General features: G+C 41.6%; 1 protein-coding gene across 6 annotated transcripts in view; it reads right to left on the bottom strand.

The window, feature by feature from the left end:
- Positions 1-286: 286 nt before the first annotated feature.
- The window catches only part of PTPN5 (protein tyrosine phosphatase non-receptor type 5), an 85,555-nt gene continuing 62,404 nt past the window's right edge, over positions 287-23,437 (bottom strand). For 5 of the 6 annotated variants that reach the window (XM_048307820.1, XM_048307821.1, XM_048307822.1 and 2 more), the window contains exons 8-14: positions 21,151-21,235; positions 18,702-18,781; positions 18,072-18,209; positions 14,266-14,376; positions 8,661-8,821; positions 5,849-5,962; positions 287-2,156 (exon numbers count right to left, since the gene is read on the bottom strand). In XM_048307820.1, coding sequence (XP_048163777.1) covers positions 2,063-2,156; positions 5,849-5,962; positions 8,661-8,821; positions 14,266-14,376; positions 18,072-18,209; positions 18,702-18,781; positions 21,151-21,235 — 783 coding nt within the window. In that variant the 3' untranslated portion in view covers positions 287-2,062. The remainder of the gene's footprint in view (positions 2,157-5,848; positions 5,963-8,660; positions 8,822-14,265; positions 14,377-18,071; positions 18,210-18,701; positions 18,782-21,150; positions 21,236-23,437) is intronic. The other variant, XM_048307824.1, reaches the window with a different exon arrangement.

Raw genomic sequence — 23,437 nt, 5'->3', positions numbered from 1 at the left:
TATATGTAGACTGCTCTCAATCATCAAAAAATATTCTTTAGCAGATGCATGGGAAGCTGATGACAGAGCAAGTAATTTTAGTCACTGAGTCAGTTTTGACATGGAAGGGCACTGAAGAGCTGAAAAGTATTTATAGGGAGTTCCACTTTCAATGTTATTCAGAATATCAGTGGTTATTTTGCTATTTTTAAGGAGTGCTTAGATGGAATAGCGTTACCCCTTTGAAAAAGTTGGTAGCACAGAGGAGAATATAGCTATCAAGATTTACATAAAACTAACAGTCGTGTTATGCTCAAAAGCTTAAGTTTATTGCTCTCTTTAATGACTATCACCAGTATTTTAAAAAAGAATGCCAGTTCTTTCTGCTAGCTTCTCACTGAAGGAAATATTTTAAATACAGCAATAAAATCAAGTGGTTTAAAGATAACACATTTTGCCACACATTCATGCAAACCCTGCAGACAGGATTTTTACAGGTTCATGGATACAGAATAAACACAAAGATGTGTACTGAAATATTGGGAAACTTTCCCCACAGTGATGAAGTTGTAGGCGTAACATTTGAGGCCTTACCCTGCACCTGCTGACGTCAATGGCAAAACATCAGTGGGAGCAGGATCAGCCCTTATTGTTCTGAGTGCTGCTTTACCTTCTCCTGATTAGGAAGTGCAGTAAATTCGCAGAATCTTCTGCACTAATAGAAGCAGTGGGTTTTGGTTATTGTTACAAATAAAGAGAAGCAAGAATACTTTTAGTAGATCATCAGAGCTTCTATTCATGAAACACTCATCTTTCATGTTAAGAATTCTGTATACCTCCATTTTTCTCTGCTCAGTGAAGCACTAAAACGTGTGCTTACCTCTAAGCATTAAACAAAAACTACAGTCTTCCCAGCCTGATTAAAGTCTAAACCAAAAAGCACAGGCAGCAGTCTGTATTACTGAAAAGGAAACGCTGCTGGACTGGACCAGTGGTTAGAATGGGCTAATGATTGTCTAAATTTGGTTTGAGGGCACATTTGTCACAAAGAAGCCAACAAGTTCAAACTGATTTTTTTTTTAAAGCTGCCTATAGGATTTGCATTAATTTTCATAGGCACTGGACACATGGTTACCCTCAAAGCTTTGAAACAAGTATAAATTAATAGAATACAAGCGATTTTATTATTAGATTTTTAATAAAGATGAACTAAAAAAAATTCCTCACCTGATTTTGAATCTCAGATTTCAGGAGAAACCATATTCAGATTGTGTCCTATGTAAAAGTAGAAACTATTTGCAGAAATACAATCTGTTTTTTTGCCAGATGACTAAGATGCCCAAATATTGACAAAGAAAAGGTAAAGCGTGAAGCATTTATGTTCAGATTAATGTCTACTCAGATTCACCCAGCTGTCATGATACTGGGGTACACTGCTGGTAAGAATTCGAGGCAAGAATTTGACTCATGTCGTTGAAATATCTTTTCCCCCTCAGTTCTGGTAACACTGGTAGTGGACTGCTTTAGAAAAAATGAACAAGCAAACATGATGTGTGACACATCATTTCAATGTGAATCTACTTGAGTCTTTCAATGCAGAGGCTCAGAAGGTTTACGATACACACAGTATTCGGTAATTTTATATGTAAAAACAATCAGAAAGAGGCAAAAATTTACTTTCAAGCTTAGTCAACATACGGCACATTTCAGCATGACAATTCAAAAAGTTTCACACTGTAGTTGGATATATTAGCAATGACCTTTTAAAAAATAGCAAACTAAAGACAGTGGATTTTTTTTCTGTTTTTTTTTCTTACTTTTGTAACAAATGAAGCTACTATTATTATTTACAGTATAAATATGCCTTTTTTGGTGAAGATTATGTCCTGTCACATATGTTTAAGACAAGGCGTACCTCAGCTCTTAAATGTCAATGCAAACAAGGGCATAAAAGCAATATCAAAGTAAAATATCTTTCCAGCTAAGACAGCTGGGTTACCATGTGTCTCTTATCATATCTGAAATATATCTGAACGCAGTCAAAAGTTCTCTGGGCTTTAGCCTTTAGGAGTATCATGAACACTTATTCTTCTGCTGCTCTAGAAAGCTGTTTTCCATACAAGCTCATGACATGATGAACAAATTGATACTGTTCACAAGTCTGGATCATTCCTCCCCTGAAAGGCAAGAAGAAAAGGGGAGGGAAACAGAAGTCTTATTACTTGCAAACACATGAGGAAGTAGCACAGCTAACATGAAGCTTGTGCTCCACACCAAAGGTCTATTCCAAAGCTTTCTGAAATGAGTGAGAAGTGCCCCTTGATTGCAACCAGCTTCAAGGCTGACCTCGAGCTCCATTTTCAAAGCCTCTGCTAAGCAAGGAACTGAGGGTAGTGGGGACAGGAATGGGCTCTACATACTTTCCCTGGCAGAGGCTCTCCTCCAGGAAAGCATCACCATCATCATTTACTCTCGTATTACCTGAGCACCTGTACTCCAAGAACCCTTCAGTGAAAAGCAATTCCCACCCCAAAGCCCTAGAGAGATAGATGGGAGCAGGGGAATAAAGAGGGGAAGTAGCTTATCCAGGAATTCACAGCTGCACTAGGGACTGAATTTGGGACCAAAGAGGGCCAGGCCAAGCCAGACCAGCCCAGACAACTGATGCAACTTTCCCATTCTGTAAGGACTCTTTCCTCTGTACCATCCCCCATGATGCTTTTGGCAAGCTAGCCAGAGAACTAGGGATGGCCAGCAGGATTTTGGAACACACAATGTTACTTTAGGAAGGACAACTCAGCTTTGTAACTTAGTTGACTGCTCTGCACACCTTGATAGCAAAAGACCCCCCCAGCACAGTAACCTATTTTGGTTCAGCTTATTTTTCAGCTTTTATGGTTCTCTTTAAAACTGAAAACCTGAAAGGAAATGCAAGCAGGAGCAAAAGCAGTTTGATTTTCCATGTGTCATTTAGCCTGTGTATTTCTGCAAGTAGCATATTAACCAACACACGAGCACTACAGGGAGAGATAGAAATGAACAAAAACAATCAGGAAAAAGTTGTTCATTTTAAGCAGATTTTACTAACATTTGAAATTTTGCTAAGAGCACCCCATCAAAAGTGATATGATCTCTTGTGAATCCATTAGGAAGACAATTAAACCTTGTGGCTGAAGCTCACACAAAATGTATACAGAATTGTGCCAGCACTGGTGCTGGTGCACAGATCCCGGGAGCACGGTGCCAAAAGGAGGCTGAAATGACAAGTGGGCTTGAGGAACTTGGGAACCCATGGGTGACTGGAACCAACCAGACTGTCAGTCTGAGGAAGAGCATACGTGGTGCATTCCCTTAGAAACCTCACCAGAGGACATTAATGAAAAGTTGCTTCCTCTGAGCTAAAGGGCCAGCAGACTGCTAGCACCCTCCTTGGGGATTGCCCTTTGCTATGGGGTCCAGCTTAACTATTATGGGTCACACAGTAGCCATACCAGTAAGGGGGAGATAAGCAGGCAAGACAACCTTGTCCTTCAGCCCCTTGCACTTATTTTTTTAAGCAGCTGCTTGAAAAAACACTCAACAACAAGCAGCGAAGTGCAGGGACCTATTCTCCAACCTCTCATCAACTAGCAAAGGTGAGAAACACACACTGTGTTTCCAAAAAAAAAAAAAAGAATTTCCTAGCTGAGCATCTCCTCCCCATCTGCTCTAATACAAGCTCAGAGTTGATCTGAGTCCCTCTGTGCTCTACAGAGCACTGAAATATATCTGTGTCAGCCTGTGACACACAAGGAACATTAGTCATATCTGACAACTTCTCCCCAAGCAATTCCATTACCAGTGGGGTTGTACCCTGAAGTTGTAGCAACAGAAACACCAGGGTGGCCATTGAGTTTCAGACCACAGGAAATTATTTTCCTTTTTATCCCATTCCCTGCTATGTGGTGGCTTCCTCCCTTGCCACACATATGCACACCATGACATGTGCTTGCTGTCCAGGCTTTGGCACAGAATTATGTTTTCACCCCTATTTGCCAGAGAAACCTTTGAAATCTGAGTTGCATTGTGGGCAATGACAGCAAATGTCTCTCAGCACTGTGGGAAGGATGCAGGAATGATTACTTCCTCTCCTTAGTCATATTAGGTTATTTTAGGACCATCTGTTGGCCACTGATGCAAAGCCCAGTGCACAGAACTTTTCCAAGGGATTTGTGAGGGAATGAAGGGAAAAACATATTTGTTCTCTCCATACCCATGGCAACCTCAAATGTGGTTCTCAGGGCTAATGTCAATCTCTCTGTTTCTGTGTGAAGCAGGGAGGTGCATTTCTTTACACTTCTGCTCTGGCCTGCCTCAGACCTTCTTTCCCTAAGTCCCTGGTGACTCCTTCCCATCCTAGACAGTAATATCAAGCAAGAGGAGGAGACACAGAGTCTTTCTTCCTATAGCAGCTTGGACATTGTCTCAACCTCTCATGATACTTTTGAAGTCTCCTGGAGATTTTGTGGGGGGGTTAGTGAAAATGAGAGTGGGTGGCAGCACGACTTCCAAGAGACTACAAGCCCCATTTTTCAGTCCTTGAAGAAATTAAGGTTTTTCTGTAGGAAGGATGGTGATCTGCTTTCCATCTTGAGTATTTTACCCCATGACATTTAAATGGCTTTTATCTATCCCATCCCACTCTTGAGAGCTACATGGCAGCTACAGAGGTTTTTGCAGTCTTCCTTTCCCCCCTTAAAGTGCCCTTTAAGTGCGATTTTCCTTCTTCAGAATCTTAAAGTGACTGCCAGTTCCCCTCTCCCTTCAAAGCTAGTATTTGCAATTGGCCTGCTGTATCACACACATTTGTAAGCAGGCGCCTTCAACCTTCATTTGTGTGGCGATTTTCCTGTGAAACACTAGTTACAGAGACAAGATATATCACACCCAGACAGATATTTCACTGGACCATGGATAATCAGCACTCACTATTCATATCCTAGTTTTCTTTTTCTCAAGAAGCCTTTCCTTGTCTGGGCTAAAATCCACAGAAATAGCCAAATCTCTAAGCCCCTGCAGGTCCCTGTCTATCAGAGCCTCAGCAGGGCAGCAAGCATTTCATTTTTTGCCTCCCACTGAGCATAATTTCTTCTCTGAAATAAAGTTCAGCGTGGGGTTGAGGTTCTTTTTTTTCCCTCAGAAAAATCTTTGGTATGTTTTTCGTGACATCTCTTCCCCCGACTACATTTATCATTATCATTAGAGAGAGCACTGAGACATGTTTTGATGGCACTTGAAACCAGTGGGAGAGGAAAAATAACATCTCTGGTACAAAATTCAAGTCTGTTTACTTCATAATCAAACTCAAGGTGGTGTGTTAAGAAATGCTTAACTGGAAACCATCGAATTTGTGGAGATTTTCACAGCTCCTTTCATATGTCTGCAAACACTCCAGGCTGTGCACTCTTCCTCCCCAAGCAATGTCTCTCCCACCATAGCTCACAGCTCCAGCATACGAGACCAGTTTTCATTACTCCTCCTGGGAGGAAAGTGATGATCTGTGGCTCTGAACTTAAGTACAGCAGATTTTTGAGCCTTTGCTTCTGTATGAACATGGGGCCAACTCCTCAGCTGGTAAGAGGTCAGCCCTTGTTGCATGGAGATGGGCAGCTGTGCAGACTTCAACGCCAGCTGTGAACCTAACTCCGTTCTAGGGCTGTTCATTAAGGTTTACTGCTCAGGCAGAGATTACAAGTCAGAGGAACATTCTGTCTTGGCCTCCTCTTGGGTTTGTTCTTCCCCTCTTCCTATTTGTTTCTTCTTAAATAAGGGGAAATATTACCCTTTTTCTTTGTTTTTTTATTTCTGGAAAGGAAACGAGCTTTCTTACCTGTCTAACCGTAACTGGCAGGCTGTTCGCAAAATGTCAACTATGCCCTCATTCTTCAGCTGTTTACAGCAGACACTTGTGGCAATAAAGCAGCCAGTCCTCCCGATGCCTGCACTAAGGAAGGGAAAAGCAGAGAGAGGCAGTGGAGATGTCAGAAGGACTTTGGAACTTTCTTGTCAAGCGACTGCCACTAAACGCACAGACCCCATCACCCCTTTTGTCCCTCCGACCTCTGCGAGCTGGGTGCTTCCAGATGGATAGCCATAACTAGGAAAAGATAGTAACTTCTGTGGGATGACATGATTAAGTGTGAGCCCCTCACAGCAAACGGGTGAGCATTGCAGATACAGTGCTAGAAATGGACTACAGGAGACTGTTTGACCCAATATGTTGTTGAACCTCACACTGAACCATTGAAAAAAAGCAGTTAACTGTATTTCTTAGTAAGATTTGGTTTGATGGCAATCCTTGCTTTGATGGCAAACTTTGCTTTGAAATTCTCAATTCTAACAGCTTCTTTGAAAGTTATTTTCATTCACAGGTACAGTAAAAATCCCCAACCCTTGGTTAAATAATTAGAGCTAACAGCAGTATAATAAGTGTGATGCCATTTGCTGATCAGATCTACAATCAAGTAATTGGAATTAGAGCAGGATACAACAAATTCACTGTCAAAAAAATTTCTTTAAATTTTCCTGAACTCATTTGTATCTGATACAGTCCTTGGTTAATGACCAGAACTGAGTTTGTTTTCAAAGGCACAGTGCTACAGAAACTGTGAATTCTTCTTATCACCTAACAAACTACCAGCAAATGCTGGGAGCCCTTCTTATGCATAAAATAATTAAGTGAGCATACTCAGGAATAATTACTTGACACAACTACAAGAAATCCTGCTTTCATTCACAGTAATGCAAAACCACTGGCAACAAACATTTAAGCAACACCGGAGTTCATGGTTCACAGCTGCCCACAAGTCCTTCATCTTCCACTTGACCATAACCAAACAGACCATAGCACACAGCTCCTGACACTGTTTCCTGCCCAGAGACCTCAGAGTGTTTTGCAAAGGGAGGGAACAACACCCATTTTTAGATAAAGGAAACAGCACTTGTCCCAGGACAAGCTGCAGGTCTCTCAGTGGCTGAGACACCATCATAATCCCTCCAAGACTGCCCAAGGTGGCACATTATCCACATAGAACACTTTATAATCTTATCACCGTGTTTCTTAGTATTTTTTTTTTCAAATAAAAATGCCTCATTTCTCCCCAGATTAATACTGTGTCATGAAGATGACACCATACAAGAGGACAAAACAAATATGCAAAGCAGGAGTGACATGGTAACCAGCAGCAGATACTGTAGTGCTTCAAGGAGCTCCTAGGGAGTCACAAATTTCCATGGACAAAGAAGACAGTCTTACAAATAATTTCTTATTTTTATCTGGACTCTCCCCAATTTTTCAACATCTGTTTTAAAACACAGGCAGAAAAACTGGACATGTGGTATCACACAAGCATTTTAATAGTGATTACTCCATACTAGCTTATAGTCAGATCTTTGATGACACCAGGCTACCAGCCATTTTGTGCCAAGAGGCTCTTTAAAAACATTCTCATTGTATAATACCCATTTACTATGGCTTTTGGAGAGCAACCATCTGCTGTTTCCTAGAAAACATTATGCAAAATTAAGCAAAATTCTGTACAAAAATAAATTTGGCAAAAATGTATGTTATTGAAATTATGGAAGATTACCCTGGCAAGATAAACTGCATCTCTTACCAGGCTTTCTGCTATTTACCTGTAACAACTGTTTTGAGGACAGACTGTAGTTTCCAAATAATCACATTTAACCTTTCTAAACACTGGCAAAACAGGGCGTCCTTTTAGACCTCTGGAACTTCTCCAATTTTCCAAGAATAGCAATTCATCTATACTAGACTTTAATGGTTTACAGTGTAAGAACCAACTTTTTAAAAACACTTTTGGATGAAAATCAACCAGCATATCTGATTTAATAGTGGCTGCTGATGCTTAACACGCTCCCTAGTTAGTAGTGCAAAAGAACGTACTTCATCATGTCTACAAATGGTAAGTACATCATCCCACTTCTTTCTGAGGACAGAAGAGAAGTATCTATCCTCATCCATTTTTATTCTGCTCTGATTGATAATTACAATTTTCTAATCAGGCATCAAACCACTGTAGACTTTTCTCCTTCCACAGAAAAAGCTTTAATCTTTGCCAGGGATTTTTACTGATACTTCAGTTTTACTATCAGTTACATACATTTCCTGACTATTGATTAGTACTTGCTGTAATCAGCTTTGCCACTCTTTCATTTATGTGTTACATTTAAATTATTGTCTTTGGCTTAATAATGATTTAAAAAAAAAAAAGCAAAGAAGGGATCCACAAAACAGGGGGATTTGATGCTTAAAGTTGAATGCTATTATTTGTCTGCTTGCATGTGTCTTCCTATTCAATTTCACCTGAAGTATGTTAATCTTTGCTAACCTGGCCCTTAAAAGATAATTAAAGGCATATATTACTGGTAAGGCAAATGAAATGGAATTGTTCTTGCAAGCAACTGAGCCACCGCCAGCTCCTGTGTTTAACTCAATCTGTATCTGAATGCAACACTTGGTAATAGAAAATCATTGTCATTAAGGCTTTGAAGTCCCAAGCATATTTCAGAAGCAGTTGGGCAAGACTGCGCATGTGTGACTGACGGCTGATATGGCAGTCTCTGCACTATGTCACTGTATGCAAAGAAGCCCTTAGAATTCAGACACAACATTCATTTACCTGCAGTGAACAATCACTGGGGCATTCTTCTCCTCTGCACTCTGCATGGCCTCTTCCACTTCCAGTACTAGCTGTAACAGAGGAGGGGCCTGGTCTGGTGTCTTCTGGTCTGGCCAAGATGTGTACCAGTAATGTTTCAGGTTTCTGACTTCTTCTCCTTTCTGCAATCCAGTTAAGACAAACACCACAAAAGTTTTACAAGAACTTCTCATTGTAAATTGATACTGAAACATGGCCTTCCTTTTAAGACTGAGATGATTAAATCAATCTGCTGAAAAGACAACACAGCTGGGCACACACAGTCCAGGAGATTGCTGCAGAGCAGTGATGAGATCTTTTTGACACAGGTGGTGGAGGAGCCAACAAGAAGACCTTGTATTAAACACATGGTTGGGCATGTGATGTTTGGGGGCAGTGACCAAGAGACAGTGGAGGATCCTACACAGAAGAAACAAGGGCAGTAAGTAGGATACAAGCCTGAACTTTGGGAGAGGTAACTTTGATTCCTTCAAGGACTTAATTGCAGGAATCTCCTGAGTTAGGGCTCTAGAATAGGGGATCCAAGACAGCTCATTAATATTCAAGCATCACTTCCCCCAAGATCAATTTTGGTGCATCCCTCTGGGTAAGAAATCATGCAAAGAGGGCAGGAGCCGTGCATGGATGAACAAGAAGCTTCTGGCAAAACTCAAGCACAAGAAGGAAGTTTATGGAATATGAAAAAAGGGACAGGGCACTTGGGAGGAATACAGGAATGCTGTCGAAGTGTGCAAAGATGAGACAAGAAAGGTTAAGACCCATTTGGAATTAAATCTGACAAGGGATGTCAAGGACAACAAGAAGGGTTTTCTTCAGTTGCATCAGTAACAAAAGGAAGAGCAGGGAAAATGTAGACCCTCTGCTGAATGAGGTGGGAGCCCTGGTGGTGGAGGATACAGAAAAGGCAGAATTACTGAATGCCTTCTTTGTTTCAGTCTTCATTGCTAACACTGGCCCTCAGGAATCCCAGACCTTGAAGGCAAGAAATTCTGGAGAAAAAGACAACTTTCCTTCGGTTGATGAACGTGGGGTTACAAAGCATTTAGGTAAACCTGACACCTGCAAATCCATGGGCCACAATGGGATCTACCAATGAGTGCTGAGGGAGCAGGCAGATGCTACTGCTAAGCCACTCTCCATCATCTTGGAAAGATCATGGAGAACAGGAGAGATGCCTGAAGACTGAAGGAAAGCCAATGCCACTCCAGTCTTCAAAAAGAAGACAAGGAGGACCCAAGGGGCTACACACCAGTCAGCCTCAGTTCCATCCCTGGAAAGGCAATTAAACAGTTCACCCTGGATATCTCCTCTAAACATGCAGAGGAGAAGACTTATCTGGAGTACTCAGCATATATTTACCAAAGGGAAATCATGCTTGACCAATCTGAAGGGTTTCTATGATGGCATGACTGGCTGGGTGGATGAGGGGAGAGCAGGGACATTGTCTACCTTGACTTCAGCAGGGCTTTTGATCCTGTCTCCCATCACCTCCTCATGAAGCATAGGTTAGATGAGCGGACAGCGAGGTGGATTGAGAACTGGCTGAATGGGTTCAGATGGCTGTGATCAGCAGCAAAGAGTCCAGTTGAAGGCCTGTAGCCAGTGGCCTTCCCCTGGGATTAGTACTGGGTCCAGCACTGTTCAATTTACTCATCAATGACCTGGATGAAGGGGCAAAGAGTACCCTCAGCACATTTTCTGATGATGATACAAAACTGGGAGGAGTGGCTGACACACTCAAAAGCTGTGCTGCCATTCCATGAGACCTGGGCAGGCTGGAGAGTTGGACATAGAGGAGCTGATGAAGTTCAACACAGGCAAGTGCAGAGTCCTGCACCTGGGGAAGAATAACCCCAGGCGCCAGTACAGCTGGGGGGCTGACCAGCTGGAAAGCAGCCTTGTGGAGAAGGACCTGGTGGACAACAAGCTGTCCATGAGCCAGCAGCGCCCTTGTGGCCAAGGAGGCCTATGGTGTCCTGTGGTATCTTAAGAAAAGCAGTAGTCAGGTTGCAAGCAGTGATCCTGCCTCTCTAGTCAGCCTTAGAGAGGTCTCACCTGGAGTGCTCTGTCCAATTCTGGGCTCCCCAGCTTGAGAGAGACAAGACACTACTGGAGAGAATCCAGTGGAGGGCCATGAAGATGCTTAGGGCACTGCAGCACCTCAGAGGGAGCAGGGCCTGTTTAGCTTAGAGGAGAGACAACTGCGAGGGGACCTTATCAAAGTCTATAAGTATCTGAAGGGAGGGTGTCAAGAAGATGGGGCAAGACCCTTTTCAGTAGTGCCCAGCTACAGGACAAGGGCACTGGGCACAAACTGAGATACAGAAAGTTCCATCTGAATATGAGGAAAATAATTTTTGAGGGTGACACAGCACTGTAAGAGACCGCACAGAATGGTTGTGGAGTCTCCTTCTCTGAGATATTCAAAACTCACCTGGACATAATCCCATGCAACCTGCTTTAGGGGAACTCGTTTTAGCAGGCAGGTTGGACCAGATGATCTCTGGTGGTCCCTTCCAACCCCAACCATTATGTGAATGCTAAATGGAACAGAAATCCAAATCGGAAGCCACACAACACAGAAATCTGGACTTCAAATATCATGACTGCATTTCAGTAAACTGCCTTACAAAAAAAAACAAACCCAAAAACCAAAAAATTCCTCCCCCCGCAAAGTATTCTGCTCTTTTAGTGCCAAGAACTGTGTGCAAAACACTCCAGGCAGTCTGTTCCCTCTTGACAGATTCATTCAGCAAAGCCAGAGCTGTGCTTGTGACATAATTGCTTTCATAATGTATTTGACAGACAGAGAGCCAGGAGCCATATCTCTGTCTCTGATAGCTAGATAAATAGATGAGGAAGAGAGATGAGAGCTTATTTTTCTATCTCTTCTGACAGACAGACTTATATCGGTCTCCTGTCAATTCTATTCTTCTCTTAAACATGGTGAGAAATTCAGAGGCAATATAGAAGGTGGGAATTGTATCTAGCTGCAGTCCAGGTCTTTTTGAGAGACACAAATTCTGATTCTCTGTCTCAGCATGGTTATGAATATTGCAAATGTGCTGTTTCCTTTTTGGAGTGCCAAGTAGCACTGTGAGCTTCTGATTTTGGGTGTTCAAAGTGATATCCTTCTGTCTGATTTCTAAAGGTGCAAAATAGTAACATGGCGCTCAGGGAACTGGCCTCACCCTTGCAGCCATTGCACAAGCCAGCTGGCACAGGGCAAAGTAAATGTTTTCAAAAGGTCCAAGAACAGAAGTGTTAGCTTCCACAACCCTCCCTTCAACACATGGCTGGCTGAGTTGAAGAGAGAGGAAAAAAAAAAAGACACATTTTGTTCCTTCTAAAGAACAAGGCACAAAAATCTGAAAATAGTTTGTCATCTATACTCCCAAGTCCCTCCCTATGCTTGTCAGTCACTGGATGCTAAGAGTGCTCTGTGGTTGTGCCATTTTCCATCCTTCTCTTTGGATGACAGAGCTTTTGCACAGCTTTACAGTGAACTAGACTGGGAAAGCAATCACATTAAATCTTTTTCCTTTCTTGCGATGGATTAATTTTTGGATGGATCAATCAGTTTCTCCCTTGGCTTGGCACACAGTCACAAACACTTGTGAGGGCACACGGGAGATGGCACAAGGGTCGGAACAAGAGAGCCGGACAAAGGGAGGCTCAGCTTCATTGAGATGCTGTTCCATCTTGCGCTGGGTTTAAAGTGCTCACTGAAGTGTAGCCATAGGATCCTTAAGGCTATGTCTAGCTCACTTCAGGAAGAGAGAGTCTTACTATCATAGCACAGAGTCTGGCCTTAGGTTATTTACCCTAGGGAGAAAATACTTTAAGAGAGCCTAACTAGTTTGTCATGAATAGCTCACTACAGTAAATCCGATCAACACTGCTCTGAAATGAAGTTGCTTTTGAATGTGTGACTATGTGTGAGTCACAGAAGTTATGAACGCCCAATTCTTAACTCAGTTGTGAGAAATTATAACAAAAATGTTGTCAATAACACTGAGGGAAAAGCAAAAGTCATCTGAAGAAAAACATGAATCACTACCTAAATCATTTAGTTGACAGCAACAGGAAACAGACAAAGTTCTACTGATGAACTCTGGATGCCTTTAGTTTTGCCTACGGTGCTAGAAGTTTTATGCTTCTGCTTAGAGAACCCTGACTTCTGTGGTTCTGTACACTTCTGCTTTGACTTGAACAAAATATTCTCTATTGATGGTTCCCTGAGACTGAGAAGACTTGGGAAGAGCTAGGAGGAAGCAAGATTTAATTGACAGTTTGAAGTCTACCATCACATATGCTCTAGCTGAGATCCTGACTCAGTGGCTAGACACTGGCAGCTTTTTCTGAGAAAGGAAAACAAGCCTTCCCTATAGCCTGAGCTTTTTCTAAATTCCCAGAACTTGCCAAATCTTGTCCCCTATACTGAGAGGAAAGTGACAGTCTGCTCTGTAAAGCATGCAGTAATCATGTATTTGTGATCACTCCTGTTTAAGGGCAAACTGAAGCCAATTCATGGCTTTTCCAGTTTTCAATACCAAGTCATTTAATATATGCATGGTTCAGAGCTGCTGCTCCACTATTGCGATTAAATGACAAAAGTACAGCTCTAGGGAATGGTAACTTAACAAATGGAGTCTTTATTTCATCTTTGGAACTCAGCAGTTCACATCCTGACATTTGCAGATGGGGGAAAGAGACATTGCCCCACTAGCACTGAAAACTAAACCATTGTCTAACTGAAAAGCAAAACCAGATGAGCTGCAAGTCTGTAACATGTAAATATTCTTCACTTCCCACTTGTCAGGGAGTATGATATTCTCCTTGCTGCCTTTGCCAAAAGCATGAGTGACAGACTTTCTACACTCTGAATCCAGACATAGGATGTCATATGCTGGCTTTCTGCCCATTAGCATATGGCTGAAGAGACTTGAAACTGGTTGGATAAAAGGAGAGTTTTTTCAGCCTGGAAAACAATTTTCATGTTATACTGAGGTCGGGGTAGATCTGGCAGATGAAACATGTATGAAGATTATGTAAACAGACTGTTACTAAAACATGTAGCTTGATATTCTAGAACATAGCAATGAAAAGAGTTGTAAAATAGGACTCTGGTGCTTTGGATTACTTAAAAAATTAAACCAGTGCTAAAACTTTCTATTCACAAGATGACAGAATGGTTACTGGTATATCAAACTACACTTGCAAAGTAAGAAGCTCTCTGTGAGTTTCCATTTAATTCTAAATGATCAATGAACCCGGAGGACAAAGGCACAGAATGAGTCACTGGTTTCTTACCCAGTGAAGCCCCTACTACTACAGCTGGCCTGGTGGCTTTCAGACTGTACACATGCAGCCTAAACCTCTGACTGCTTATTTTCCTGCAGCCTTCATGCTAGTGAGCTGGGCAAAGCTACGACGACTTCAGTAACAAAAAGATGTATTTGTACAGCAGTACATTGTGCAGAAGCTTTCTACACAGCTCCCCCTGAACATCTGCATTTATAGGTTTAGACAGCTAAGCTACTGTGAGTACATTGGAATGATTTACCTTTAGGGTGATGAGCCTTAAACGGTAATCGTCTGCTTGTATGACTCTGTTAACTGTGATTTCTATTCCTTCATAGGTGACCTGTTCCTCTGGCCAATACTCTGTGCATTTCTGTGTGCAATATAAAACAAATCCAGTTAAGCAGGTATCGAGGGAGGTTCCGTTTTTTTCTCCTCTGAAACTGAATATAGCACATGCCCAGACAAATATGAATAAATTTTGTTTCTATAATAAGAACAAGTTTTCACTTACTAAACAGGGACCACATTTCAGCTGATTTTTGCTGCATCCATAATAGCCTGATTGCTTGATTAAAAATGCACAAATCAAGTAATTACTAACCAATGCTTTTAAATACACACATCCTTATTTATCTTTATGCAACTGATGTGCATTTTGAAGGTTCATTAGAGAGGATGGTGGCAATGTGCTTGTGTTTTTAAATTAATTCTTTTCTTAAGATAATAATGATTAGTGTAATATACACTAGTTACCAATATATCTGTGCTGCATATATACTGATGTAGAAACACAAAGTATAGCTTTTCTATTTTTTATAAAGGCTCAATGTTCTCTGAATATAAAATGATCATTTGCATATGTTTTTGCACAAAATAACATGACTGGGGATGTTTGGGGAAATAGATTATGTATCAAAATCCACTTAAAATTGTCAGTGAGACTCTTTCAAAGCTAGGGGACTAAAAGGCAGCAATAGCTGTGAGAGAGATTGGACTACTACATTTGATTTTGCCAAAAACCAGTAAGAGATGCAGCCAGCACAACCTGACACTTAGAAACACAGAAACTATAGTCCATTTGCAGACCTACTTTGTGGTACTGATATACTAGAGATGAGCCAGTGAAAATCTGTAAGCACACCTATAAACTGTTGATTATCATACAGAAATCGGGTACTTCCTCAACAAAATGTGCATAAAGACATCAAATCATAATAAATGCCAGATAAGGCAGCAACAACTCTACTGATTAAAGATGTTCAACCTTAGCAATTAAGGGGTACTATTGCTTTTGATTCCTTTAGAGAGAACTTCCAAGGTTGCCTGCAAATAGAGCTGGGTTAGGAGAGGTTTCAGGTCAGCTGGGAGAGGAAAATGGTAAAACCAACAGTAGGAGAATCAGACAGCAAAACAGGACTTGCAGTAAACTGAATTGAAAGAAAGGCCCACATCTTCTCTGAGCCTGAAGAATTTAATGCTGGCTCTGACTGCACAGGCCACTGAACTAGGCCACTGAAGGAGAGCTAAAAAAGACGGTGGTTTTGTATGCAGTTTCTCTAAACTAATCAATATGCAAAGGCAGAGACAGGCATTTCAAGATGGTGCACAAATTAGTTCATGGGCAAGGAATGACGCGAATGAGGCAGTCTGAGGAAAAGGCTCCCTTGTGATAATGCAAGAAGCTATTTCATTATCACAGGGGAGTAGGTATCTGCGGTTCAACAAACCTCAGGAAAGATGATGCTTGTAAGATTCCTCTTTTACACAGCTGTACACAGTCTTGAAGGAAACAAGTTGAATCATTTTGCTCTCCCCCACCAAATGTAATTCCACTTGAGGAGAAAGACTAACAACAGAAAAGCACCTTGCATAGTTACTGAGTGAAAATTTTTGTGTGGGAGAATCAAGTGTTGTTCCATCTGCACAGTACATCAGTTAATAACCCACTGGGAGTGTGGCCCACCATGTCTCTGTAAAGTTTTTTATGCAGATTGTGTTTTTTCTTCTTCTACTCATAAACTGCAGAATCCGCTGCAAAAATTGTTGAGAGTGCTATCAGCTATCAATAGCACAGACATTGCTCTGCTTAAAGGAGTAGAGTAAGATTGCCCACTCATTTCTGTGGGCTGTCTGTCAGTTCAGATTAGAAGTGACAGAGGGCTGAGGTGCAAAGCTTTTAATACTCACATCAGTGAAGTCATTGCACTGAGGAGAGACACAAAGCCTCTCTTACTAGCATCATTGCAGAACAAAACTTTTGGGTTTGAATCTATGTACTTTGAGTCCTGTTATTCATATATTAATATATGTGTTGCAGGTAAACGGCGTGAATATAGAAGACATTTACATGAAAGGACCCTGGATTTATGGCTGAGATTCCTGACACCATTAATTTTTTGGCACAATATGTACCAGAAAAGACTCAGCAGCTCTTGTGATAGACAGGCCGTAGCAAGCTGCAGTTCTATAGTGCATCAGCACTGCAGTGCACTGCTTCCCAAGACTGACAAGAGGGGTGAAACACTTGGTCAATGCTGGTAAGAGGCAATTCAGACACAAAGGTTATTTTGCACTCCTGTTACACAATCTTGCTATGAAAACTATAGTGGAAGAACATATCACCAGATATGTCATTCAGGACCAGCATTTCCTCTGCGTCTTCTTTAAACCTCAAAGTCCTCAAAAAATTCTGGGGCACTGACTGTGTCATGACATTTTAATGTTGTATATGCCAGAAACCGGCAACTTTGATTAATGAACAAGTTATTGCTTCAATGCTGCTGCTCAGATACAGGCAGATGCAAGTTTAAAACATTAGTGAAAACAAAACATTTAGATCAGCAATATACTCTGCTGTGCATCAGCAATGCCTTGACAGGACATGTCCAATGAGCCAGCTGTAATAACTGACCATTTTTAACTTGCAAAGTGTGATAATTCTGTGTCAGTCTTGTTCATGTCGTCTTTTCAGTGAAGTTCAAGGTTAAATTAATCTACTTTATAACTATGAAAAGCTAAAGGTTTGTGCACATGTATGATTATGGGCACTAAGCTTCCAGCTAGCAGATAAGCCATTATAACTCTGTCTATATGCTGGATGTATGCTCATATTCTTTGGCTTCTAAGCATCTAAAGCTTCTTCTCCAAAGCAAAATCCCTCACCTAAATTACTAATCCGTTCTCAAGGACAAGCCTGACATACGCTGCTGATGCAGCTTAAACTTTGGATATCTCCACTCAACCTTGCTGCTAGTGGTGAGGGAGGATGCAGAGTCCAACACATGACCAGACCACTTTCTCACATCCTACACTGCCATTAAAGGCACATGTGAGCTCAGCTACCTGTCTGTGAGCTGAAGCCCAGGCACAAAGTTCTTGCAACTCTGCTATGGGGGAAAGATTTCAGCAGGTAAATAATGAACAGCTGGAGGGCTGCAGTATTATAAACTGCAAAAAAAAAAAAAAAAAAATTCACTTTAGGTAGATTAGCACAAACACCACTACAGTTTAATTTCTGGAAGTAGGTGGCAAATACAAAATTTCAGCATCTTAATTTCAGTATCTCATACCCATTCCCTAGACACGTTCAGGGAAAGGTCCTCAATATCCAAGTCAGTTCTAGTTGTTGATTATCATACAGAAATCGGGTACTTCCTCAACAAAATGTGCATAAAGACATCAAATCATAATAAATGCCAGATAAGGCAGCAACAACTCTACTGATTAAAGATGTTCAACCTTAGCAATTAAGGGGTACTATTGCTTTTGATTCCTTTAGAGAGAACTTCCAAGGTTGCCTGCAAATAGAGCTGGGTTAGGAGAGGTTTCAGGTCAGCTGGGAGAGGAAAATGGTAAAACCAACAGTAGGAGAATCAGACAGCAAAACAGGACTTGCAGTAAACTGAATTGAAAGAAAGGCCCACATCTTCTCTGAGCCTGAAGAATTTAATGCTGGCTCTGACTGCACAGGCCACTGAACTAACTTCTGTTTGCTGGCTTAGTGTCTGTGCTGAAAATATCTGCTGGAGTACGGATAAAAATACAGACTGGATGTAACAGCATTACCTCATTCATCTCTTCTATATTGGTAATCATGACAATGATGGGAGAGCGCTCCTGCCACACCATTCTCCAGAAGTCAGTGACAGTGTTAACTATCGGTCCCTGAGTAGCAATATATACCTTTTCCTGTCCTCCATAGCCCTGCCAACAAAACAACAAGAGATCAGTTTTAACAGGGATGTCCACCACAACCTTGCAGGTTCACCCTTTAAAACAGAGAGCTATCCTGGTTGAAATGCTGACTCCATGGCACCAGCTCTCCTCTCTATCTCTCTCCTGCACACGTGCACATGGAGCGAAGGCACAGTACGGACTCATGTAATTCCAGCAAAGAGTGTCCAACAGCCTTGAGGTGACTCTGGCTAGGTCATGAGCCTTATTCAGGCTGATTATCCACTGCCTTGGTTAGGCCAGCTGACAAGGAATTTGCATCAAGAACTGCAGAAGTATGTTTCTGTCTGGTCTGAATCTGTACAGGTGCACTTTGAGATTTGGGTTTCAGCTAATGTAAGCAGGAGAGAAGAGCAATCAGATCAGCTAGGATGCCTTTAAAAGCCAGTGTATGTTGCAATTCTGTTTACATTAACAGGCTGATAGAGGCCGGGCAGACACACTGGGCTACGGAGCTCTTACCCTGATGTAGTTAGCATTGATGTAAGAGCTGAGGGGGTCGTCCTGATCAGCTGAGGTAAGGCACACTCTGCTGTGAGGATCTGAAAGGTGTAAGGAGATAAGGAATAGTTTATCAGTTGCTCAGAGGAAAGAGACACACGAAACTATTTTGTACAGTGAGACATTTATATGCATTTGTGGCCATCACAGCAGATGTGAGCGGCCTTGGAAAGCCCCCATGTTAAAAAGTTACCATTAAAAAAGGGAAAGGATGGTTGGGCTAATTTGCAGCCTTCTGACAGTTTCACCCACTCTCTGAAGCCTGACTTAATTGGTCCTGTTGCAGAGTCAGTGTCTCAGCATGACTCTGGAAAAACACTTTTCTGCTCCAGGAAATTATTTCTCAATCTGTTAGGTCAACAGACTCATTCTGGCTTCAAAGACATTAGAATATTTTTTGTGAAGTGACAGCGAACAGCTTTTCTCCCAAAACACAAACATGCATTTCTTGCACCCAGGCAAGCCAGATGACAACAACTCTTTCCATGTTTCATCTTGCAATGAACCGAACTCCAAGATGTGCTATTACCAATTACAATGGTTATAGAGAAATTAAAGAATATTAACAGTCTCTTGCATTTTAAGTCACTTCAGTACTTGAGCCTCCTTCATTGAGGCTGTTTATGAAGCATTATTCTTGTTCTAGTAAGATGACAAAAGAAAACATTATTCCACTTAAGAAGTTCAGTCCAATTCCCACTGAAGTCAATGGCTGTTTCACTGATTTTAATGGGAACTGACACAGGCCCACGTTCATCCACTTTGACCAATGCTACCCAGTTTGTTACCATTGACAAGGAATACTGTCCTGACAGAGGCCTCAGCAAACAGCAACAGTGTATATCACCAAGATAATATTAAAAATAAACCACAGGTGCATTTTTGATTAAAAAATTCAGCTGGCTTAGAAAGCGGAATAAAATAAAATCCATGCAAAAATTGTGCTTTACCCAATATCATATTAAGGACTAAGCACACAGTAATTTTTACAGTGCTACAAACACAGACTCAGCATGAAATGCTGCCCTCAGACAGACCAGATTCATGTCTACTGGGATCTTTGCCTTTGAAGCATAAAGCAAATGTTTAGGTCTCCTTGCTACCCCTCTTTACTGCTAGCACCAAGCCCAGTGAGATGGAGGCAGTGGGATAAGAGTGAACACTCAGCCCTCACCTTCCCTCAGCAATATCAAGCCATCCTGTGGCCACAGCCAGGGACTAAAGTTGCTAAAAGTTCATTCAGAAAAAATACTACAATCATAATAAGGCCAGAATAAGGTTGTTAACCTTTAGAGAGATGGTTGGGTAGAAATCAGTTATGAGATGAAGAGGTCAAAGTGACAACAATGGGTGCTAGCATATACTCATATGGCTGAGATGAGGAGATACCAAATTCAGAATATACAGATCACTTAGAGATCTGGCACCTTGAGCATCTGAAATCAATATCCACTTTTACAATCTTCCCATTCCAGCAAAACCAGTGAATTAATACTTGAACAAATCACCTCAGCCATTAGCACAGCAAGAGTGCAAGGTGGTTAAATGCTTTTACACTTCTGGTCTGAGGTAGAGTACAAAGTCATCCAAAGAGTTGCACACATTGGGCTGCAGCTGCTGGAGTTTTAAGACATTAAAAAATTCTATTTTGAAACCATTTCCAATCCAGATTCATTGACTGTTAGGTACAGCTGAGGACTGTTTTGACTTCACTGCACTTATATTTGCTAACCTGACATTGAATGTTTTGCATTTTGCAAAAGACTACTGTGGATGGTGGCATCATCTTCCAACATCAGCTTAGAGAGAGGAAAAAAAAAAAGAGGTATGACATCCAATCATATCACTTTTCAAAGTATCTTAAAGTATGAGAGAGGGAAAAATGATGGCACTCGTAAAAATTTGTACCAAAATGTTTCTCAAAATTCCTACTCCTGCCTACAAATAAAGTTAGTGTAATAGAAAAGAAAAATACTTTTCTGTGTCATCTAAATGGCATCAGGCCAGTTCCTAATATTCTCAGTCTGCATTTGAAAAAACCTCAGGAAAATATGGTTGCTAGAATTTGGTCTTTCAAAAGGAATTTAATCAAAGAAATCGCTAAGTAACATCTGAATAAACACACCAAGTTCTTGGGTACAACTTTTAAGCAGCACCAAATGATGCAATTCTAATAACTAAAAAACCTACGTTTCCCTGAGGATCAGCAGCATTTTGGTTCTTCATGCTCTGTATCTCTTTGGAAATCTGATTTATGCTTTGAAGCCATGCTGCTGCTCCATAAACATGGCTTTTGGACAATACATCGTGGTGGCAGTACACTTCATGCACTCTGGAAAGGAAAATGCAAAGCCCTCCAGCATGTGGAATAAACCACCCTGCCTCAGTGACTTAAAAAGCAGAAACTTACTTGGGAGAATTGTTTTGTAGCGATTCTTACGCACTAAGCCTGGAATATCATATTCCTTTGGATCAACAAAGTTCATTGGAATTTCCTATTAAAAAAAAGAAAAACAGAAAACCCACGAAAACATAAGAGACAGTAGGTAGTATTATTAGATTCACAGGAGGTATAAAAACCCCAAGCCCATTATGTCCTCCCTGCGAGGGAGGCAAAGTGATGAAGTCAGCTGGGACATACTGTACAGTACTTCTAGCAACTTACCACCAAAGTATGATTGATGTTTCCTTTTACTGTCACTGGCTTTCTTTTCTGCAATCCTTCATGTGAAAAAGCTCCTAGTGACTAATTCATTGAGTAACACGCATGACACGTTCACTCCTAATATTATTAGAACTGAATTGCAAGTGTAGGCACAGAGCAATGCAAGAGGTGGAACGCAAGACACTGCTCCAAGAGGACGGACCTCAGCACCATCCCTTCTGACTCACATCGCTTCCTCTCTGAGGGTGGAAGTTAATAATTTGCTAGGGACTTGCACCAGCGACAAAGTATGACACACGTTATGGCAGGCTGGCGTGCTGACCTAACTCCATGGAGGTGGGGGAGCATCACTGCTTTGCTCACCGTGCTGTCAAACTCCATGGAAAAGGAAAGCAAAGGGGAATTCAGGGATTGCCTGCTCTCCTCATCGCTGATGCGCAGAACACGCAAAGATGGAGGGGCCTCCTGTTCTCCACTGCTCATCCCCTGCAAGAAGCAGCCAACGCCAGGCAGGAACAAACAGGAACCTTCTGCCAGTTGGAGTCAGCGGGCAGGCGAAGAGAAGGGATGTGTTCACCAGGCTCAGCAAAGATAAGGCTCACGGGGACCGGCAGGCAGAGCTGGTCATCCCAGCTGCTGCACACTGGATTTGAGAGACCACTACAGGACTGACTGGTAACAAGCTTGAGTAAGACAAGATTCACTCTGAGAAAAAATTCAGATAAGCAGAGCTATGGACTGTAGAAACATAAAATCATTAAGGCTGAAAATGACCTCTAAGGTCATTGAGTCCAACCTTTCACCTAGCACCTCCACATTCACCGCTAAGCCATGTCCCTAAGTGCCACATCCACATGTTTATGAACACTTTCAGGGATGGTGATTCCACCACTTCCTTGGGCAGCCTGTTCCAGTGCTTCACCCTTTCAGAGAATAATTTTTTCCTAATATCCAATCTAAACCTGCCCTGGAACAACTTGAGGTCAGTTCTGGAACCTTAGAAGGCTATCTCCGCTCTATCTCTTACAAAGCACTGAGCATACTGTTGGCTTTACTGAGGCAAATAAGGACACATTACTTGCTGAAGTAATTTCCTATCAATTTGGAGAACTGCATAGGAACAAAATTTTCATATTTTTCTCAATTGTTCCTTGGTATTTAGTCAACCCAAACTCTTCTTGAGCCAAGCTCCATGGGCCGTTTTTCGGTCTTAAGTCATTCACCATGCTAGCCAATTCTTGGTGAAATCAACAGGACTCCTGTCTGAGTAAAAACTCTAAATCTAGTAAGAATTTCAGGATTTAGCCCTGCAAACGTCCATTCTGACTTTTCTTCCAAAATGAAACAGCTACTTGCTTCATCAGAGATCTGGACTTTGAAATCCAAGTAGGTTAGATAGAGTGAAAATACAGGATAAAGAGCTAGCTGGTGGTAACTGTTTCATAAAAAAAGAACTAGTTTACCAATTTTAATTACAGAAATGACATTTTGATTGCACAGAGTTTTGTGCTCTTTCAGGTTTCATTTAAAAATGAAAATAGCTTGGGATGCCTTGGCTGTTCTATGAACACCAGGACACCTAATCCAAAATCTCTCACAGAAATGAAGCGTATTTTTTTCCTACTTCAAACGTTATTATCTTTGCTTGAAAGCTACAGTGTAGCTCAGAGACTGATTAAACTGTGTGTGGACTAGTTTAGCAGTCAGTTCAGACACCAAGTGAACATTCCCTCCCTAAAAGAGCAAGAGATGCTTTAAAGAATCAGGGCTTTGCCTACACAAAAGCTGCTTTCCTTCAACTTGTACTGCACTAAGTGAATTAAGGACCACAGATACCTCGTGTTCTGTTTTAAAACAGAGGCCCAGACTATCCCCTTCTTCTTGTAAAGTGAAAAAACCCCTGAAACTGCACAAGGAGGGAGGACAGCAAGTGATAATCAGAGTGTTAGTCTTTCCCTTTCAGACACTTAGAGGTCATGAAGAGGACAGGCTGAAAGGGCTGTAATGCTGCAAAACAATCTTCCTCCTGCTC

The sequence above is a fragment of the Corvus hawaiiensis genome, chromosome 6 (assembly GCF_020740725.1).
Source record: "Corvus hawaiiensis isolate bCorHaw1 chromosome 6, bCorHaw1.pri.cur, whole genome shotgun sequence".
In the NCBI taxonomy this organism is placed as follows: Eukaryota; Metazoa; Chordata; class Aves; order Passeriformes; family Corvidae; genus Corvus; species Corvus hawaiiensis.
Note: the sequence above shows the minus strand (reverse complement) of the source record. Positions and strands in the feature narration are given on the sequence as shown.